This window comes from Dendropsophus ebraccatus, chromosome 8, assembly GCF_027789765.1.
Source record: "Dendropsophus ebraccatus isolate aDenEbr1 chromosome 8, aDenEbr1.pat, whole genome shotgun sequence".
Classification (NCBI taxonomy): domain Eukaryota; kingdom Metazoa; phylum Chordata; class Amphibia; order Anura; family Hylidae; genus Dendropsophus; species Dendropsophus ebraccatus.
The window spans coordinates 57545523-57563427 of record NC_091461.1 but is presented as its reverse complement, the minus strand read 5'-3'; the positions used below and the strand labels follow the sequence as shown (position 1 = coordinate 57563427).

Below are 17905 nucleotides of genomic sequence, written 5' to 3'. Positions count from 1 at the left end.
GAATTATGCCAGCGACACAACGCGTTTCGAGACCGTTCCGGTCTCTTTATCAAGTGTCTAATCTTTTTTGTATTTTATTTTATATTTTGTTTCTAGTACTTCGGACCTCAGAAGACAGAGCTCATGATGCAGTGGAGAGGGAACAGCATACACAGAGAAGGGGGGGCACAGGACAGGCAGCACACAGCTCTGCAGGGTCAGTTTCATGGTCTTCACTCTGTTGACCTCTGACCTCTGACCATGCTGAGTCTACTCCTCCTCCCAGTCCCAATGCTCAGGCAGCACACAGTGGAGGAAGCACAGCAGTGATCACAAGGAGACTTTTAGCTTTATTATGCATCCTCCACTGTTTGATTTGCAGATAAGGCAGCCGGGACCCAGATAATGCAGCAGGAAAGGGGTCCTGTAACTGCTGCTGGGTGGCTGTTGTCATTTAGTTACGTCAGAAATGACAGTGCAGGATTGTGCCGCCCCCTCAGGGACCTCAGAATCTACCACCTGAGGCCGAATCTTCATTCTGACTTCATTCTGACTTACAGCAAGTCTGACACACACAGCAAACACATTACATTATCCATACACAGCATAGAACATAGACAAACTGCAAATCACATCAAGAAACAGAATGCACTGATTATAAGCATTATAGTCCTGCATCATCATGTGCTACTGTTAGCTACAACTGCTACCATGCTGGGAGTTGTAGCTAAAAGTTTGAGGAACACATTGATGATGCAGGGCTATACCAGCTGGAGGGTCACAAGCTACAGCTGGAGTTATCAGTCAATGGTGATTTACTCCATAGAGAACAATGAGCAGTGACCCGTGTACAGGGGCCGCTCTGCTAAGAACAGATAACAGCCGGAGACTTCTCCCCATGGAGAGGGGACAGCGGAGACTTCTCCCCATGGAGAGGGGACTTGTCTGACCTGATAGCTGAAGGAAGAAATACTGGAGGGGAGGAATGTGGAGCATCCCATGGAATACTGCATCTCCTCCATTCTCTTATGTACCTGTATAAGGAGGCCACAGACATCTGACATTGTGGTACTGGGGAAGAGGCAGGAAGACACTGCTGCTTTCTTATTCGCCCATGATGATCACATGACCCCAGTTGTTTGTGTTATTGGCAGAGCTCCTTAGCACAGCTTGTGCTGCTATACCAGTGCAGTGCTAATCCCTCCACTGAAAACAGTAGCACATCACAACACTGTGCAGCGCTGAGCAGGGGCATGTTAATATGAAGCGGGACACATGGGGGCCGTTCCGGGACAGCGGGACATCACCCCAAAATCTGGAAAATCCCACTGGATCCGGGACATTTGGAAGCTATGCTGAGAGGATTTCTGTGAGGGAGCTGCTGTCAGGGCTCCCCAGCTAAAGACCCCAAACAAAGGAGTGTATTATTTCTTTCAAAGCAACCTCATCGTAGTCATGTTTGGCTAGAGGCATACTGAGAAGACAGAGGTGAAAAAGGACTGAAGGGACCATCTCTACTTATGCTGGGCGGCTGCTATTTTCTCTCTCCTGACAACCAATGCAGGATTACTAGCCAGTGGCTAGGTAAGCAGATAAAGCAAAGACTCCTCTGCAATTCGCTAGGTTTCCCCAGGGTTCCCCCGTAAGGCTAGCTTCACCCACAACCTGGAACCTACGTTCCTGCCCTATGTTACTATGTGCCCATAGACAGCAAACAGGCAGAGGATTCATACCCATGGGTGTAGGTACTGCCCTCTCCCAAAGCCAGCCGATTTACAGTATCTGAAGACTTTCCAATTAAATGAAAGTATTCAAGTATTAGTCCTCCAGCGAGAAGCTGTGTTCACATACCTACAGATAACCCGTTCAAGGGACTGGATTTTATATATTGCACTTCTATTCAAAGAAAAGACTTACTACTCTCTACTGCGTTCAAGGAATTTCAGTAAAATTGTTTTCCTGTTCAAATTCAAACTGACTCTGTGATTTACTTCACACCTACACCCATATTAAAAAGTGTTTTGTCGGTGTATCCAGGGGTGGGCCCATACCACTCCTGGCCACCGTGGCAAGTGCCTCAGGAACATCACCATCTATCCCAGCTACACACCACCTAGCATCCTCCGGTCACCACACTAGAATGCTCAAATATGCAAACATTTCATGCAGACAGTACATGTTAAAATGAATCTACAGTAAGCTTTGGGTCTTTTTTTTTTTTGCAACTCCGTCCCAATGTCTAGAGAAGTAACTTACCTAATAAGGGGGCCTTTCTCCAATATCCATCACGTATTTCAATATAGTCATACCAGCACAGTCGGCTTTTAAAGAGGTCCATTTCTGTGAAATTTAGGACTATCTAAAAGCAGATAATGACAAATAAAGCTTATGTTAAAAACTATTCCATAGAAATAAATACAAAGCATGTTAGGCACTAGTAATTGTCAGTAACAAATTAAAACTATGGTTAGCAACCATTGTCAGCAAGTGGTTGTACAGAGCATACTATTTATATATTTGTAGGGGGGGGGACATATACTACACAATTCTACTTTGCAGTACCTTTTCGCCGGGTGTTACAGATATTCTCCATATGCAATGTGTATAAGATGGGTAACCACTTGGATAACCAGGAGCAGAAAAATTGCCGCTTGACTCCATTAAAGTTTCCCCACATGCTTATGAGAAGAAGAAAAAAAACTGTGAATTGTGAAATGCAATCTGCAAGTTTCAGAAAAACACAGTTTTGGGGAAGTATATTTTGACCTAGGTGTTCCCCAAGATTATATGAAGCAGAAAATAATTTGCATCTCTCAGCAAGCAGATAATATACATTATGTCATATATAATGGTAAATAGTAAGAAATCCTAATAAGCTGTGATATAAAGTAACAATTATATTGCCATATACTGTATATACAATCATCAAATAATAAAAAAACAACAAAGTAAGTCGCACCTGTATGTTCCATGCACACAGCTTTAAAGTCCATCAGGGAAAAAGTTATTACCTGGACATTTATACAGTTTCTTGGCCTGTGCTATATCTCCACGGCTGAGCCGCATGCGTTGTCCAATAGTCTGAATATGGCTCAGAGGTTGTCGGGGGCGTATTGTGTCATAGTATAGACCCCTATTGACAGAAAAAAAAATATGTGTTGCAGAATATTAACACAGTTAATATTGTTGAAGTATTCTTCCAAACTTCTTTCCAGGACCCCAGACCTTCAGCCACTAAAGATATATGTAATATGTCACACAGCAAGGAGTTGCAGTATCTGGGGTGCAGTTCTAGTCTGAAGTTGGGCAATAAAATGAGAAGAAAAAAAAAGAGAATGTACCACCTATATTTTTTACAGATTAGATCCAGACACTGAAACTTGTTTTTTTAATTGTCTAAACTTGTTTTATTTTTAGGGAATTATTATGTGGTCTAAATTGAGTGCCTTTTTTTGGCTCTTACTGGCGGCTCCATAGGAATGGATAGAGCCGTGGATCACGTGCTGTACCCGCAGCTGTATTCATGACAAAGAAGCTGGGGGCTTATACGGGGATCGGCTAATGGTACGGGGGTCGGACCCCCTGTGTTCTCTTACTTGTCCCCTATCATGTGGATGGTGACAAGTTCGTTTTGCCGGGACAACCTCTTTAAGTGTAGGAATATTACTTTACAGCTTACGTGTTTACTTGATGACTGACTGTTGACCGAATGACTAATAGGAAGGGGTATTGTCCCAACCTATAGATTCTATATCCTTTATATACTGGTGTTTTTTAGCTACTCCCACCTATCTATATCCCATTAGCCTTGATTCACATATCTAAACAGGAAGAGATCCATCAACCAAAGCTGGCAAGGCAGGCAGAAGCCACTGTGGACAGCTGCATGACTCATGGTCCAGGCATCATGAAACTGGTGACTAAAGATACTATGTAGACATGACATCGCCTTACAACTAGACAAGAAACTATACACATAATTTTTTTTGGTTGCAACATTAGGATACAACATTAAAAATGTCACCATGATTTACGCACAAGTCATAATAAATTAGGTGCAGGAGGAGGACATGCCTCCTCCCCACTTTGCCACGCCCCTTTAGACAAGCACGGCTGCGTCTGGCAAATACAGTCACAGATTTTTGCGCAGAGAGGCTGCTCTGCACAAAAAAATTGTGATTATTATTAAGTATTCGCCCTTAAATGTTAATTTGCACCCAGCACAGGTAACCTGTGGTAATCTCTTATTTTACCACATTAGGTACCTACAAAAGCTACTGCATTTTTGTCTCATTTCCTCCACATGGTATCTACCCTTTTACAATGGCTCATTCATAGTCAACTCTGACATACGTGTCATTAATGGAGATGATTCTTTTATCTCCAATGGCTCTTTTCAAGTTATAGGAAGATTAATATCTTCAATTGTTAGAAGCTCTTCTGTTGATGGGTGATGAATCGGTAATCCCTAAAGAAGTAGACAAAACTAGACTTGCATCACTAGGTAAACTCTTTGAAACCTACAAAAAGATGGGGTTTCTGAATGCAGCAATTCCTGTTAAGTAACTCAGTTTGAACAAAGATTAGATTTATAGGCGTTTTGTTCTTTCTTATTAAAAACAAAAATCAAAGTGCAAAGCCTCATTAAAAGGCCGACACCAGAAAAGACTTCTCTACATAACTCCATTTTTATAAGGTATCCAGCTGAGATGCTGCTGTTATTCTACTTTGGGATTCTGAAACTGGATGTTTTCTCCCCACCCCAAAGCATTCAATGACACTTTTAATTTACCAGCTTTCCCTAATGCTTCATTTCCAGCTAGCTCAAAACCAGTTAGATATGGAAATTATTTCCATTATCTTGAAAGTGCCTTTGCTTTCAGTATGCCCAACACATCACTTCTAAGTTAAAATGGGATTATCATGGAAGCTTCACGCAAAAGTTTGAAGTTGTTTACACAACTTTGACCTTATCCTCAATCATACTACTTATTAAGCCCTACAAAGGCACCGACATGGGTTTTAAGAGTTAGTTTCTAAGACTGGTTGCAATTGTAATTTCACAATATTGGATGGTCTTGGTTTCAGTGGTGGAGAGTTTTAATTATATGTCTTCTCCATAAAAGCATCATCTAAAATCAAATGATGAAAGATGAAGGGAAAGACCAGGAAAGCTGGAGAGATTTTATTGTTGTGTATCTGCATCAATATAAAGTGTATGATCTGAAAAAGCTCTTTCAATAATGATCTTCTCAAAGAGTCTTTATTGGAAATGTGGCTTCACAATGACTACTGACAGTGCTTGTATATGTACTCAATTCCTATTTAAAGATGCACGTCAGGATCTGGTAGAATAACCCTGGTCTGTTGGTAATGGGCTTCAATAGGCAATACCTTGACTGGATAATGAATAGTGTGTGTCATCTGAATGTACATCTTCCTAGTTGGCTTTATATTATATTTTTCCTGGTTTTATCACCAAAATTAAACAAAGGTCTCCTCCAGTAGCTCATATTGGCAGAAAGACAGGTTATTCCCAGATTGGGGAAATCCTCTTCTCCTCCCTCATGGTTGTTGGATGGGGGTGGAAGTTCTAAATGTTTAATGTGTACCCTGGTAACCCTGGTCCCAATATAGGACCATCCCAGTAGTTAACATTTGTCTCTCTAACGCTCAATACCTTCCTAGAGTCCTGCTAGTAGATATCATACTCAGAGTCCTTGGGGGTGGTCCCTTTGCTTTGGGCAGGGAAGTAAAAGGACACGCCCAGGTTAGGAGTTTAGTACAGCAATTACGTCTGCATTAATAGATCCTTTTTTTTTTTTACTTCATGTATAATTAATTTTTGGTGGAAATGCTGTTTAATGGAAACTACTGGCAAAATGCTAAATGTACAGAAAAGACTGTGAGCCAGTCACAATAAAATAAACCAGATTGTGAGGAAGCAACTGTGCTGTTAGTTTAAATATCTAACAAGTGTCCTTTGTATGTCTGTAGTTTACAGACCATGACTCCAAGAAAATGAATAGGATGAAGTTGTGTTTTTTTTTCTTGCCTTACACCATACAGCTTATAAATATTTCTTAAGTACACGACCAGGTGGTCACATATCACGTTTAACGCTGGTACCAAGACGGTTTTGTTTACAATGTGTATTTGTGTGAAACAAAATAACTCAATGCCAATAACAGTAATGAACCAGCTCCTTTTAAAGGTCATATGAACATCTGAGATTACGAATTTAATATGCTGCTGTGGGTGGAATTCCTCATAAAAACCAGATAGCAGCCTTATGTCAACTTTAGTTGGTTTACTGCAATTGATATGGTTTGTTGCAATTAATATGGCATTTAACCAGGCAGATTTGTGCTTTTCATTCATTTTCTGAATTACGTTCAGCCTGCATACAGCTGCCTCTAGGAATCCATTCACAATTTCCGCTTCTATATTTGTGGCTATTTAACAATTGACCCCAGTATGAGGCAGTTACCAAAAAACCTAGTAAGCAGAAGCTCTCTAATTTAGTAAGGCAAAAATAAGAGCTCCAGACTAGTTTTCTATATATTTGTTGGGTTAAAACTTCACCTTGGTTCTGCCATACAGAAAGACCCTCTATGTATATTCTAGGGGAAAATATTCCCTGCGTTGAATAAAAGCACTTTTGCAATGGTCCAAAATAATCCAAGAATGCTTAGTCCTTGTTTATACTGTATCAGCAGTGTCCGTCAGGTGTATACATGGGGGAATCTCTGTCATATACTTCTAACATATGTATATGATAGATACTACTAAGTGGCATCCATTATACATCCAGTATATATAGATACCCATATAAACAATAATAATAATAATTAAAGAGAGAGAGTGCACTCATGCCGCACAGTATATGTTTTTACTTTTTTTCAGGATTCAGTTAAAGTGTCACTGTCGTGAATTTTTTTTTTGCAGAAATCAATAGTCCAGGCGATTTTAAGAAACTTTGTAATTGGGTTTATTATCCGAAAAATGCATTTTTATCATGAAAAAGCAGTTTGAAGCTCTCCCCCCTGTCTTCATTGTTCTCCTATGGAGAGAGCTAAAGAAAAGACCAAAACAGGACAACAAAGAGTTAAGGACAACAAAGAGTTAATCTACAAATCCCTCACGGGATATCTCCTGTGACAGTCACCAGTGACCTGTCTGAGCTCAAATTACAGCTATCACCCAGCTCCGTGCCTGTAATCCTCTGTTATCTGCTTTCTGCTGCCGGCTAACTCCCGCCTTCCTCCTCCCCCCTCCCCCCTCCCCTCTCCCTAGAGCAGACAGGGTACGACTCCTGCAACAAGTCACAATTTTCAGAGTGGATGAAAAAGAGGAAGGAGGGGGGGACCTGGGAAAAGGCTTTTTACATGCAGATAATGGCAGATTTGGCTAATAAACCCAATTACAAAGTTTCTTAAAATCGCCTGGACTATTGATTTCTGCAAAAAAAAAAAAAAAAAATACGACAGTGACTCTTTAAATGAAATAGCAAGGCATTAACCTCTGGCCTCTGTCAAGCAAATGGCGCTCTATGGGTCTATTTAACAAAGTCCATCACAACCATAGATGCATTGTACTGTACTCAAATTATTCCCAATCTTCCAACTCATCCTAATGCATCATGATCAGCCCTCTATAGGTCCCCTTTGGGTTACATTTACAGATAGTACTTTGGTCAATATTTGTACCCAAAACCAGGAGTAGAACAGACACCAAGAAAGACTATCATGGAGAGATTAGCATTTTTTTTTATGTTTAAGACATACTCCTGCTTGTGTCTACAAATACTAACCAATAGAGGTTAGTAAACTAAGCCTGTAAAATTCAGGTTTGATCAAAACTTTGATAAATATGCAGTTGGGTGGAAGCTCAAACCTTCAGCAGGACCTCCAAAAATAGTGGCGCTTCTAAGCCTTTTTGATACACCATTTTTTTCTGTGAAAGATCAGTGTGCCAATTCTTCACTTGCTAGGATGTCAATTGTGTTGCTACTCCGAAAATGGGATTATTTCTGATGGCTTGTAGAAAGTCATTGCTTCTTCATTTTTCAGGTGTAAAATCTTGCCAATCACAAACAGGGATAATTTTTGACTGCTGGGAAAAATCCAGAGGATATCTCCTCCTCTTAGTCCCTTCTAGGTGATCAAACATTGTTCCACATTGATTCTAATGGAGACACATCACAGAGGGGAGGGCAGAACATCTCCAGTGCTTCAGGCCGGGCCGGTGACCAGGAATAGACTGATGGCGTGCATGGGAACTGTGCCGCGGTTCAAAAAAAGGTTGGCAGCAACAGCATCCCCGCACCGGCACCAGTTTTTGATGTAAAGATCTTAAAGCGATGTACCTGCTGGTACATTCGCTTTAAAGTGTCACTGTCGTGAAATTTTTTATTGCAGAAATCAATAGTATAGGCGATTTTAAGAAACTTTGTAATTGGATTTATTAGCTGAAAAATGCATTTTTATCATGAAAAAGCAGTTTGAAGCTCTCCCCCTGTCTTCATTGTTCTCCTATGGAGAGAGCTAAATAAAAGACCAAAACAGGACAACAAAGAGTTAATCTACAAATACCTCACCCTTTATCTCCTCTGACAGTCAGCACTGACCTCTCTGACCTCTGATTACAGCTGTCACCCAGCTCCGTGCCTGTAATCCTCTGTTATCTGCTGTCGGCTAACTCCCTCCTCCCTCCTCCCCCCTCCCCTCTCCCTAGAACAGACTGGGTACGTCTTATGCAACAAGTCACAATTTCCTGATTTTTTGCAGTGGATGGAAAAGAGGAGGGAGGGGGGACCTGGGAAAAGGCTTTTTAAATGCAGATAATGGCATATTTGGCTAATAAACCTAATTACAAAGTTTCTTAAAATCGCCTGGACTATTGATTTCTGCAAAAAAAATTAAAAAAACTACGACAGTGACTCTTTAAAGAATAGTAAGACTGCTGAGGATCGAGGTATGAATTTGGAAGTACAATACCAATAGCAATGAAGCCTGACTTATTGGATTATGAATTGGAAAGGAAAGGAGAAGTGATAAATACTCTCAGGTATTACACACAAGCCCTGAAAACAAATCTAAATGTGCAACCCAAGGATATCTGAACACTTCAATATAACACACATTAAATAACAGACATTTGAGAAACAACAGGGTAAACAGTAAAATAACAAATTCTATGAAGAACTTAAGAGACATAACCTTAGATTCCAACCTTGAGAATGTGTTCCGGGCATAGTGCATGATACTGTCAAAGTCATATGTCTCTCCCAAAGAATTCACTTCTCCTGGCTCCATTTTAAGGAAGTTGTATTCCTGACCTACAAAATAAAATTCTATAAAACTCTTTTATGGAACACATAGGTATCTAATATGGATTTTTGATATTAGCATGCAACAGACTTGTATAATATATAAATCAAATGGGTTAAGATCTGACCTTAGTTATTTACAAAAGACTCTCCATATTTGATACAATTATGCAAGATTGTATACTGTTTGACAGCTGAGCCACTGTTAGGGCTTATTCCCATGTTTTGTAAAAAACACGAGCAGGGAAGCCTGTAGTGGAGTCTTTTCATGCCCCGGTATGATGTATCAATATCATGCTGGGAGCAAGGAAAGTGTTTGAATTTTTACGGGACTGTAGTGACGCAGGTGCATGGCTATGTCATGACAGTCCCTGATACATCATGCTAAGCAGAAGAAAGACTTTACTGGGATTCCCTGTCCGTGCTGTCTGTGTTTCACGGAACATAGGAATAAGTTCAACGTCAAGGCAAACCCTCATTTCCTGCAGCACAGGTAAGAACATAACTCACAATGATCAAAAGATTCTCTCACCTTGCTGTATGTTTTCTCTTACAATTGTCACATGTTCATCTCGGTCAGGACGAGTATGTTCATGCCAAAATCCAATCACATGTCCCAATTCGTGGACCACTATGCCAAATTTATCACAGTTCTTTCCTATGGATATAGCCTGAGGACCTCCTCCTCGTCGACCTACATATGAACAGCAGCTTAAAAAATTTTAAAAACAATTATAAATAATTTTCTACATTTTGTGCCTCAGTATCATTGTATGCCTTGTCCTATGACTGACACTAGTTTTCTATTATATATTAACTACATAAAAGAAAACAAATAGATAAAATAGACCATTGTTTTTTTCTTGTTAATAATTTAGCATTTTTTTCTTCTGCTTTGTTGCTTAAACAAGAAGATTGTACAGTGACTACAGTAGCTGTCCTCTGTGGCCATGCGGTAGCAGCTTTCTACCATTGTCCCTTCCCTACTATACATTGTCAGCATGATCGCAGCACCAGGTATGTGTTTAGTTATGGTATCTGAAGCAGTAACAAAATTATTTTGTATAAAAGATGTATAATGCATTGACCTGTACGCCTATATAAGACATACAGCCTTGATCTCTTAGAATTATGAAATTAAAACGTTCTACATGGCAAAACATTTTTATTCCCAGATAAAATAACAACTGTTCATTGGATTTTTTCCAACTAATTTTAGGAATACTAAAAAACATATAAATTATACCAGATTTACACAGTACTCTGCTGAAGAATATTTTACCTAGATAAATGCTAAACAAAAAACTTTTTAAAAGAACATACCAGCAAGTCCTCATTTAAAATTCTTTCCTTTAGATCCTATTTTGCCTCATATTTTACAGGACACTGAGAAATGAATAAGCTAATTTTCTCTATATGTCCCAGATGCTCACCAATGTTTTCCCCACTGATTTTGGCAAAAGAAGGATGTCAACTGCCCTATCCTTTTGTTCTTGGGAAGATAAGCCAATGCCAACTGCATAGCCCCTCTCACCATTTAGAACACATGAACACTGAGCCAAGCTGAACATTCATGTGTATGGGATTATTGGGAGAGATAGATGTTCAGTCAACAGCTATTAAAGATGTATGGGCACCTTAAGACCATTTACTGGACCTCCTGCGACCTCCCGGTCTGAAGGAGGCAACAAATATTAAGCACCATCCCTTGGTTAATTTCCACCACTTAGTCACTCCCCAGCAGTGCCAGTGCCAGATGAATATTAATGAAGGGTGCACCAAACCACCTAATTAACATATTATTAAAACAGAATGAAAATAAGAAAACTACCTTCTTCCTCAGCATATTTTGCCATATAGGAACATAACAGCAGGTAAGATATATTACAATATACCCAGTAAAGATTTATGATGCAAACTTTCGCTTTGACGCTTTAGATTTCTGCAAAATTCATATAAGAAAAATTTGACAGGATCCATAGACAATAAATAAAAAATAAAAATGTGTTTAAACGTCAACTATATGTAAGTGAAAAATTTTGATTGCCCAAAAAAGTTTTAGCCCTCTTTTACAATATTTGTATTGGAAACCAGCTGGCAGACAGTAAACATTTCCTTCAGCCCTTGATCCATCAGGGAAGAAAAGTGGTAGAAGCTAGGTTTTACACATTCTATGATTTTCAGCCCTAATACTTACCCACATGTTCTGTAAGTAAAGACAATATAACTTTCTTCTTCTGTTCTTTCTATAAATGTAACACAAGTGTATTTTTCCCAGTGTCTCATAGCTTGTTTAAATATGGCTCTTTGGTGGCCTAAAAAATAAAATCAGGGCCACAGATCACGAGATCTGTCATATCACAATTATGCCAAATTACATACATAACAAATTAGCACATAAGACAGATATTAGGAGAACAAGAATTTTTTATTTTCAAGGTGTCACCAACCAGTAAAGTTGCCTTGTATTATGTAAGGAATAATTCCACCAGGCCATATTCTTTCAGTCCTAGAGGTTGCAGCTCTTCTGACTCGTTCACCATGTGCTTGTGAACTTTCATTAGCGGACCAACTTAGATTCACAGCATCCAAGCTACCTTGTGGAGAAAGTTGGAACAAAGTTTAAGTATTTAGGTAAATGCTAACAAAATTAAAAAAGTAACAATCAAGAAAGTAACTTTTAGCAAACAATGGTCCAGTGGGCCCTTATTATAGGTCATTCAGCAACTGAATTAGGCTTCAGCTGAGGTTATGTTCACACATAGCGTTTAATTAGCACTATGTCTTCCGCAATTCTGTCAAAACTGTGGCAAAAATAGCACTATTTTACTGTGAATTGTGCAATTCCTGTCAAAGTAGTGCTAAGTAAATGTTATGTGTAAACACAGCCTGAGATTCAAGTTGGTAAGTACCCTCCCCTATTGGTTTTTCACTTACCTACTGTATATGTGATCTGTTTTTAATGACCTAGTTTCTGCCGTGTGCCCTATCAGTTGTGACACTAGATTGTTCCAGGAGCCAGATCAGAAAATATTTACTTGAGTGTTTTTTTTGTTTCCTTTATAGATCTGTGCTCCACCCAAGTATAGAGGATACCAGATACACTAAATCAAGCTTAGGGTCTCCACCATTTCCATGTGGTATCTATTAGCCATATTGTGCTATGCTCCAAGCTTCAATAAATTTAACACACAGGAGAAAACCCAATAATGTTGCTAGGAGAATAGAACATTGATGAGACTGGAATTCTGGGGGATAAAAGTGGGCTGCAGTGACTTAAAAAGTGAGTCCATAGAACTCAATGAACCACAGTCTGGCTCCCCTCCCCCAACCCTACATCTGATTAAAAACTGCACTGTCCTGTATGCAATATAGTGTTTTCTATTTATGATAATAATAACTAAAGACAACTGATAAAGCCTGATACGGACTGATTATTTTGCACTAGAAAGTGATTAAAAAAAAACACACACTGATACATGTGAGCTCAACCTAAGCAATTACATAAATCAAGGAAGAGGGATGGAGGAATTTCCAAATGCTAGATCAGAAGACGCCTTTGGAGATTACATCATATAACCTTGACAAAAGAACTCAGCGTGCAGAGTTATTTTGTCCGATGAGATGCCAGACACCATGACCGATACAAGAAAGACTCCATTAAAATCAAGGGAGATGCTCAGACACTGTTGGTGTCCATCAGACACTACCATTATTTTTGTTCTGCTCCTTTGAGTACAACTATGTAAAGGAATAATGGTAGTGTGAAGCCAGCCTTACTAGGGTATTCCGGTGTTTTAAAATAATTATATTTCTGGGCTGGTGAAAAAAAAATTACAATGGTGGCCAAGACAGGACATCACTGTGGCCAAGTGGGCAGGTTCTGCTCTAACCTTGGAGGCAAATGGACAAGACAAGACAAACAGGGACTTCAGCAGGATCTACGGGGGACCGGGTAGGGAAGTAGCTTTTTTTTCCCACTAGACCCAGCAAAATTACACTTATTTTTTAGAACACTGGAATGCCCTTTTATCTGAATGTAGCTGATTTAAAGCTTTTCAGGAAGAGCAAGGCACCTAAAATTATCCTGCAATGAGAAATAGCTAAAGCATTGACAGGTTAAACTCAACGGTTGGACATAAATTTCACAGTGCCGTCCAGCAACCTCCTTTTGTACTGTATGTATAGTTATGTGAGATGGCTTTACCTACTATAAGTACAAGCTAGCGACATTGGAATTATATTTTACCTGGGATTTCTATAAGGAGATTAACCAGAAAAAAACAAACTATTGATCCCAGCCATAGGGTCTATGGCTCTGTTTTCACAGAGCACATTGAAGAACACAAATGTCACAAACCCTCAAAGGAAAAAGCCATCCAGCATCTGTGACTCCCAAGATTTGACATGAGTGGACCTCCACCAGTGCAATAATTGTCCCCAGTTCCTTCCCTTTCAAAAGGGATCCATTGCACCTACTTCTGGTGGTCCCATGCTCGGAACAAGGCCGTCTAAGGTTAGTGTACAGAGTTCTAGTTTAGCCTTAGACTGTTTCCTGTGGTATTTTACTATGTGTGCCCAGCGTTGTGTTTTTTTTTCTTTGTTACTGAATTATATAAATATCATAAATATTGAAATGCGGTCAAGGGGCACAGTACTAACTAAAGGAGTCATCCATTTATGCTTATTGAGCCTTAAAATACCTTGTAATTGATGTTATTATTGTAGAGTAGGGTTATGATAGACATGACATTTTATATAGTAAGTTTTCTTTTCTAAACTGGAAAAATCAAGTAGAGATATTCCGCTCTGTGGAGATTAGTTCTTTGTATGTTTAGTTAGATTTCTAGATGTGCTGGAGGGAATTGTTTTCATCACTAGTATTACCTTTTTACCTGTATATAGTGTAATGCAGTCCTTTGACATGAATTTTTATCTGGCAGCAGCTATTAATTTAGGAGTTTATGTCATTTTATGATGCTCATAACATCATTGCCTTTACTATGTTTTGCATAAAGACTGTGAATAAGATATCGTTATTAACACAGTAAAAGCGAAGTTATATATTATACAAGAAGAAGCATAAAATTAAACAGTTTATAAAAAAAAAATAAGTAAGAAGATACCCAAAGGTCTGGGCAGGGTACCACATTACCCTTTATAACTGTTTGGGATGGTAGATTTGATGGTGTGGTATTCAAACTTGAAGTTAAATTGTCAAGCTGGTCATCTAGAAGAAAAAATAAGCTTTATTAGTAACAGTACAAGTATTCTATAAATGTATAAACACCGGAGAAGAACTTTTCATTAGTTCCAATGTATGACAAACATTTCTACAGCAGCTGAAGCATCACCATTTCATTTAATTTGCCTTCTCTGACCCATAGGATATAATTTTCCTACTGCAGATGTTCTGCACATGTTGCCTTTCCAAGTCTCTTAATGTACAGATCAGCTGGAGAGTTAAACACTCTATGGGCTGTAAAATATTCTAGAGAAAAGAAAAGCCTGTCTCCACTTACCCATCTACCTGTAATTAGCTCTATAATATCCTCCATTATGCGGTTTCTTCTGGAGGGTGTTATAAGAGCAGGATCCCCTCTTCTATTTCTGTACAATGTAGGGTAAAAATTAGAGCAGCAAGTCTCCACCCACTTGTTCCTAAACAACTGGAACATAAGGCCATATCAGATGACCTGACCCGTGGGGTTAGCGAGGGTCGATCTATTTCATCCGTAAAAATTACAGATCTACAAGAATTAAGCACGCTCCCATTGACTTCGATGGAAGGTAGAAGGCACATTTGGGTCTGACCTTTGGTACCCATTCACCAATTTGAAAGGATTTCCAGTGCTCCAGCACTCTGCCACTCTACTTAGACAGGAGCTTTAGGAGTCCTGTTACCAAAATCCCTAGGGGTCCCAAGTGTTAAATAAAGTTGACTGGATCATCTAAAATTGTGGTCAAAAGACAAATCTGATACATCTCTTATTGGACCTTAACATCTCTTATTGGACCTTAACTTACCTTAACATACAAAGATACAATAATACAATTGTAATATTTAAAAGATCTTAAAGCATGAGTTTGCCTACTAAAGTAAACCCATGTGCAGAAAGGTCCTGTATCCAGGATTTATGGTATACCTCTTTTTTTTTTTTAATTGAGAAAAAGACATTCTTAAAGGACTAGGCCACTTTATAGTAAAGTAGTTCAGTATACAGTATTAGTAAGTGTACTCACATAACTTACTGACTGCAGCTCCCTGTGTACCTCATAGAGCTAAAATCACTCCTCCAGCCTGTGCTTTCCTGCTCTGTAGTGAGTCTGTCCATAAGATGGCCGACATAGAGAAGCATGTGACCCTGCCCCCCCCCAAGTGTCCACCACTGAGACTCTATATGCCTATGGAGCACACTGGGGGGCAGGGCATGTTCACATGCTCCTCCATGTCAGCCATCTTATGGACAGACTCATCACAGCAGGGCAGCAAAGATGTACATATAGCTGTGAATCAGCTGCTTTGCATCAGTTTTAAAAAGGTATACTCCCATCTGAGCATGATATCCCCATCCACAGGAAAATGGAGCACAGGATAGGAGAAAACATAATGAAGGTGGGGGTCTGGGCATTACGACCTCCACTGACTGCAAGAACAGGGCCAAAATGGTGCATGCTGTATGCGCACAGCCAACTCTTCATCCTTCTATGAGGGTGTTGAACAGCATGTTACCCCCTATCCTGTGGATAGTGAATAACATGCTCAGCTGGGAATACCCATTAAAGTGTATGGCCTACTATCTTCTTGTACTCCAAAATAAGAATGACATAATAAGTGCATATTGGAATCAATACATACTTTATAAATACTTTACATATATTATATAAATTTTTTCAATCCTCCATTTGAAGATATGTGACTATGACACACATACTGACCTGTTCTCATTAGCATTCATAATGTGCATTACACAGCAAAGTACATGAAATCATTTGATGTACAGATAATCCAATTTTTATTTTACTCGTTAGAAATCAAGCAGATCGAACTTGTAAAATGAATAACACAGTCAATTAAAAATGTTTTGCATGTATCAAACTGTGACATAAAATGAACTGAGAGATTGAATTGCAAATTACCCCGTAGTGCACATTGCAAGCCTGACCTTTGTGCTATTGTCTTAACTAGCAGAAAAGATCTTTTCAGGCTCGCAGTTACATTCTTTCCCAGGGACCAGATTAAACTCTTTGGCTGGCAAACAGCTAGGAACAGATACTTTGCAATGATTAAATGTTTTGGTTTTATGTTTTTTTTTGTTTTTTAATTAACTTTGTAACTTTACGATATGTATTTATGGTAGACAGAGTTAAAGATCACTTTTTTCAGAATATTTTATTTTTACCTACAAAATATTCTCCCTCTCAAAAAACACTGATGACGAAGCCCTTGATTAACATGGGGACGAGCTTCTGCTTCCACTTATAGTTGGCAGTGCACTTATTTTGCTGGATAAAGTTACAGAAACCAATGTCGTCATATTACGTTCCAACACGAAGAGAGCAGAGAGCAAACAGGCTGACAGGCAAGCTACAGTCAGAGCATTTATTTAACTAGTCACCAGACGTAAACTCTGAATAAATCAAAAGTTACACAAACTGAGACCACTGACAGCTCTAGTAAAGGTTTGAGCCAATGTATACGGGTCAAAAGTCTCAGTGCACCCTTAGGCTATGTTCACACAACGTATGAGACCGGCGTGCGCCCGCATCAGGACTTATCATAGCACACAGTGAACTGACAGGTCTTTAAATTCCGGCCGCAGAAAACTGACCTGTCAGTTTTTTCCGGCGCTGTGCAGGATCCCGGCCAGAGCGTATACGATGTGTGTACGCTCCGGCCGGGATCCCATTGCACATAAGACTTTGTTACGCACCGCAAAACTACGGCCGTAGTTCTGCGGCGAGAACTACGGCCGTAAGGAAGGAGAGAGGGGGGGAGGGGAAATCATTGCGGTTGGGGGTCCCGCGGGAGACAGTGTATTAAAAGACAGACTTTTTTCAGTGTGTGCAAATGACGCCTTTTATTTCATTGATTTCAATGCAATTCATTGGAGTTAAATAAAATAATGCAAACAGTCAGATTTTTTTTTTTTTACAAAAAGCGGATGCATTTTCCCTTTTTTAAACTAATTGTGAACATAGCCCATATCAGCTACAGAAATTCATTTTAGACTCTGCTTACGGCCACCGATCCTAGATTAAAACACACGTCAGGCCTACCATAGGCAAATCCTCAATGTGTGAATTTAGCCTAAAGCTCGGGGTGACATGGATTTATGAAGCTTTTACTTTGCACTCTAGTAAACCTGCCCAATTAAAGACTATATGAGGCATGTTAATGCTACGTTTACACGGAACAATAATTGGCCCGATCGTACGATTAACGATGTCGGAGTGACAATTTTTTTTCATAACGATCAGCGTTTAGACGGTACGATATATCGTACGGAAAAATTGTTTTGTGATCGCGCGCCCGCAGCCCGGGCCGCCCGCAGCCAGGCCCTCTGCTCACAGCCCGGTCCCGATCGCCACCCC

General features: G+C 39.6%; 1 protein-coding gene across 2 annotated transcripts in view; it reads right to left on the bottom strand.

Annotated features, from left to right (window-relative positions):
- Positions 1-17905, bottom strand: part of TLL2 (tolloid like 2) — a 107108-nt gene that overhangs the window by 22992 nt on the left and 66211 nt on the right. For both annotated transcript variants that reach the window (XM_069980485.1, XM_069980486.1), the window contains 8 exons: positions 14466-14540; positions 11761-11907; positions 11508-11625; positions 9843-10021; positions 9214-9319; positions 2991-3112; positions 2542-2657; positions 2236-2338 (listed from right to left, as the gene is read on the bottom strand). In XM_069980485.1, coding sequence (XP_069836586.1) covers positions 2236-2338; positions 2542-2657; positions 2991-3112; positions 9214-9319; positions 9843-10021; positions 11508-11625; positions 11761-11907; positions 14466-14540 — 966 coding nt within the window. The remainder of the gene's footprint in view (positions 1-2235; positions 2339-2541; positions 2658-2990; positions 3113-9213; positions 9320-9842; positions 10022-11507; positions 11626-11760; positions 11908-14465; positions 14541-17905) is intronic.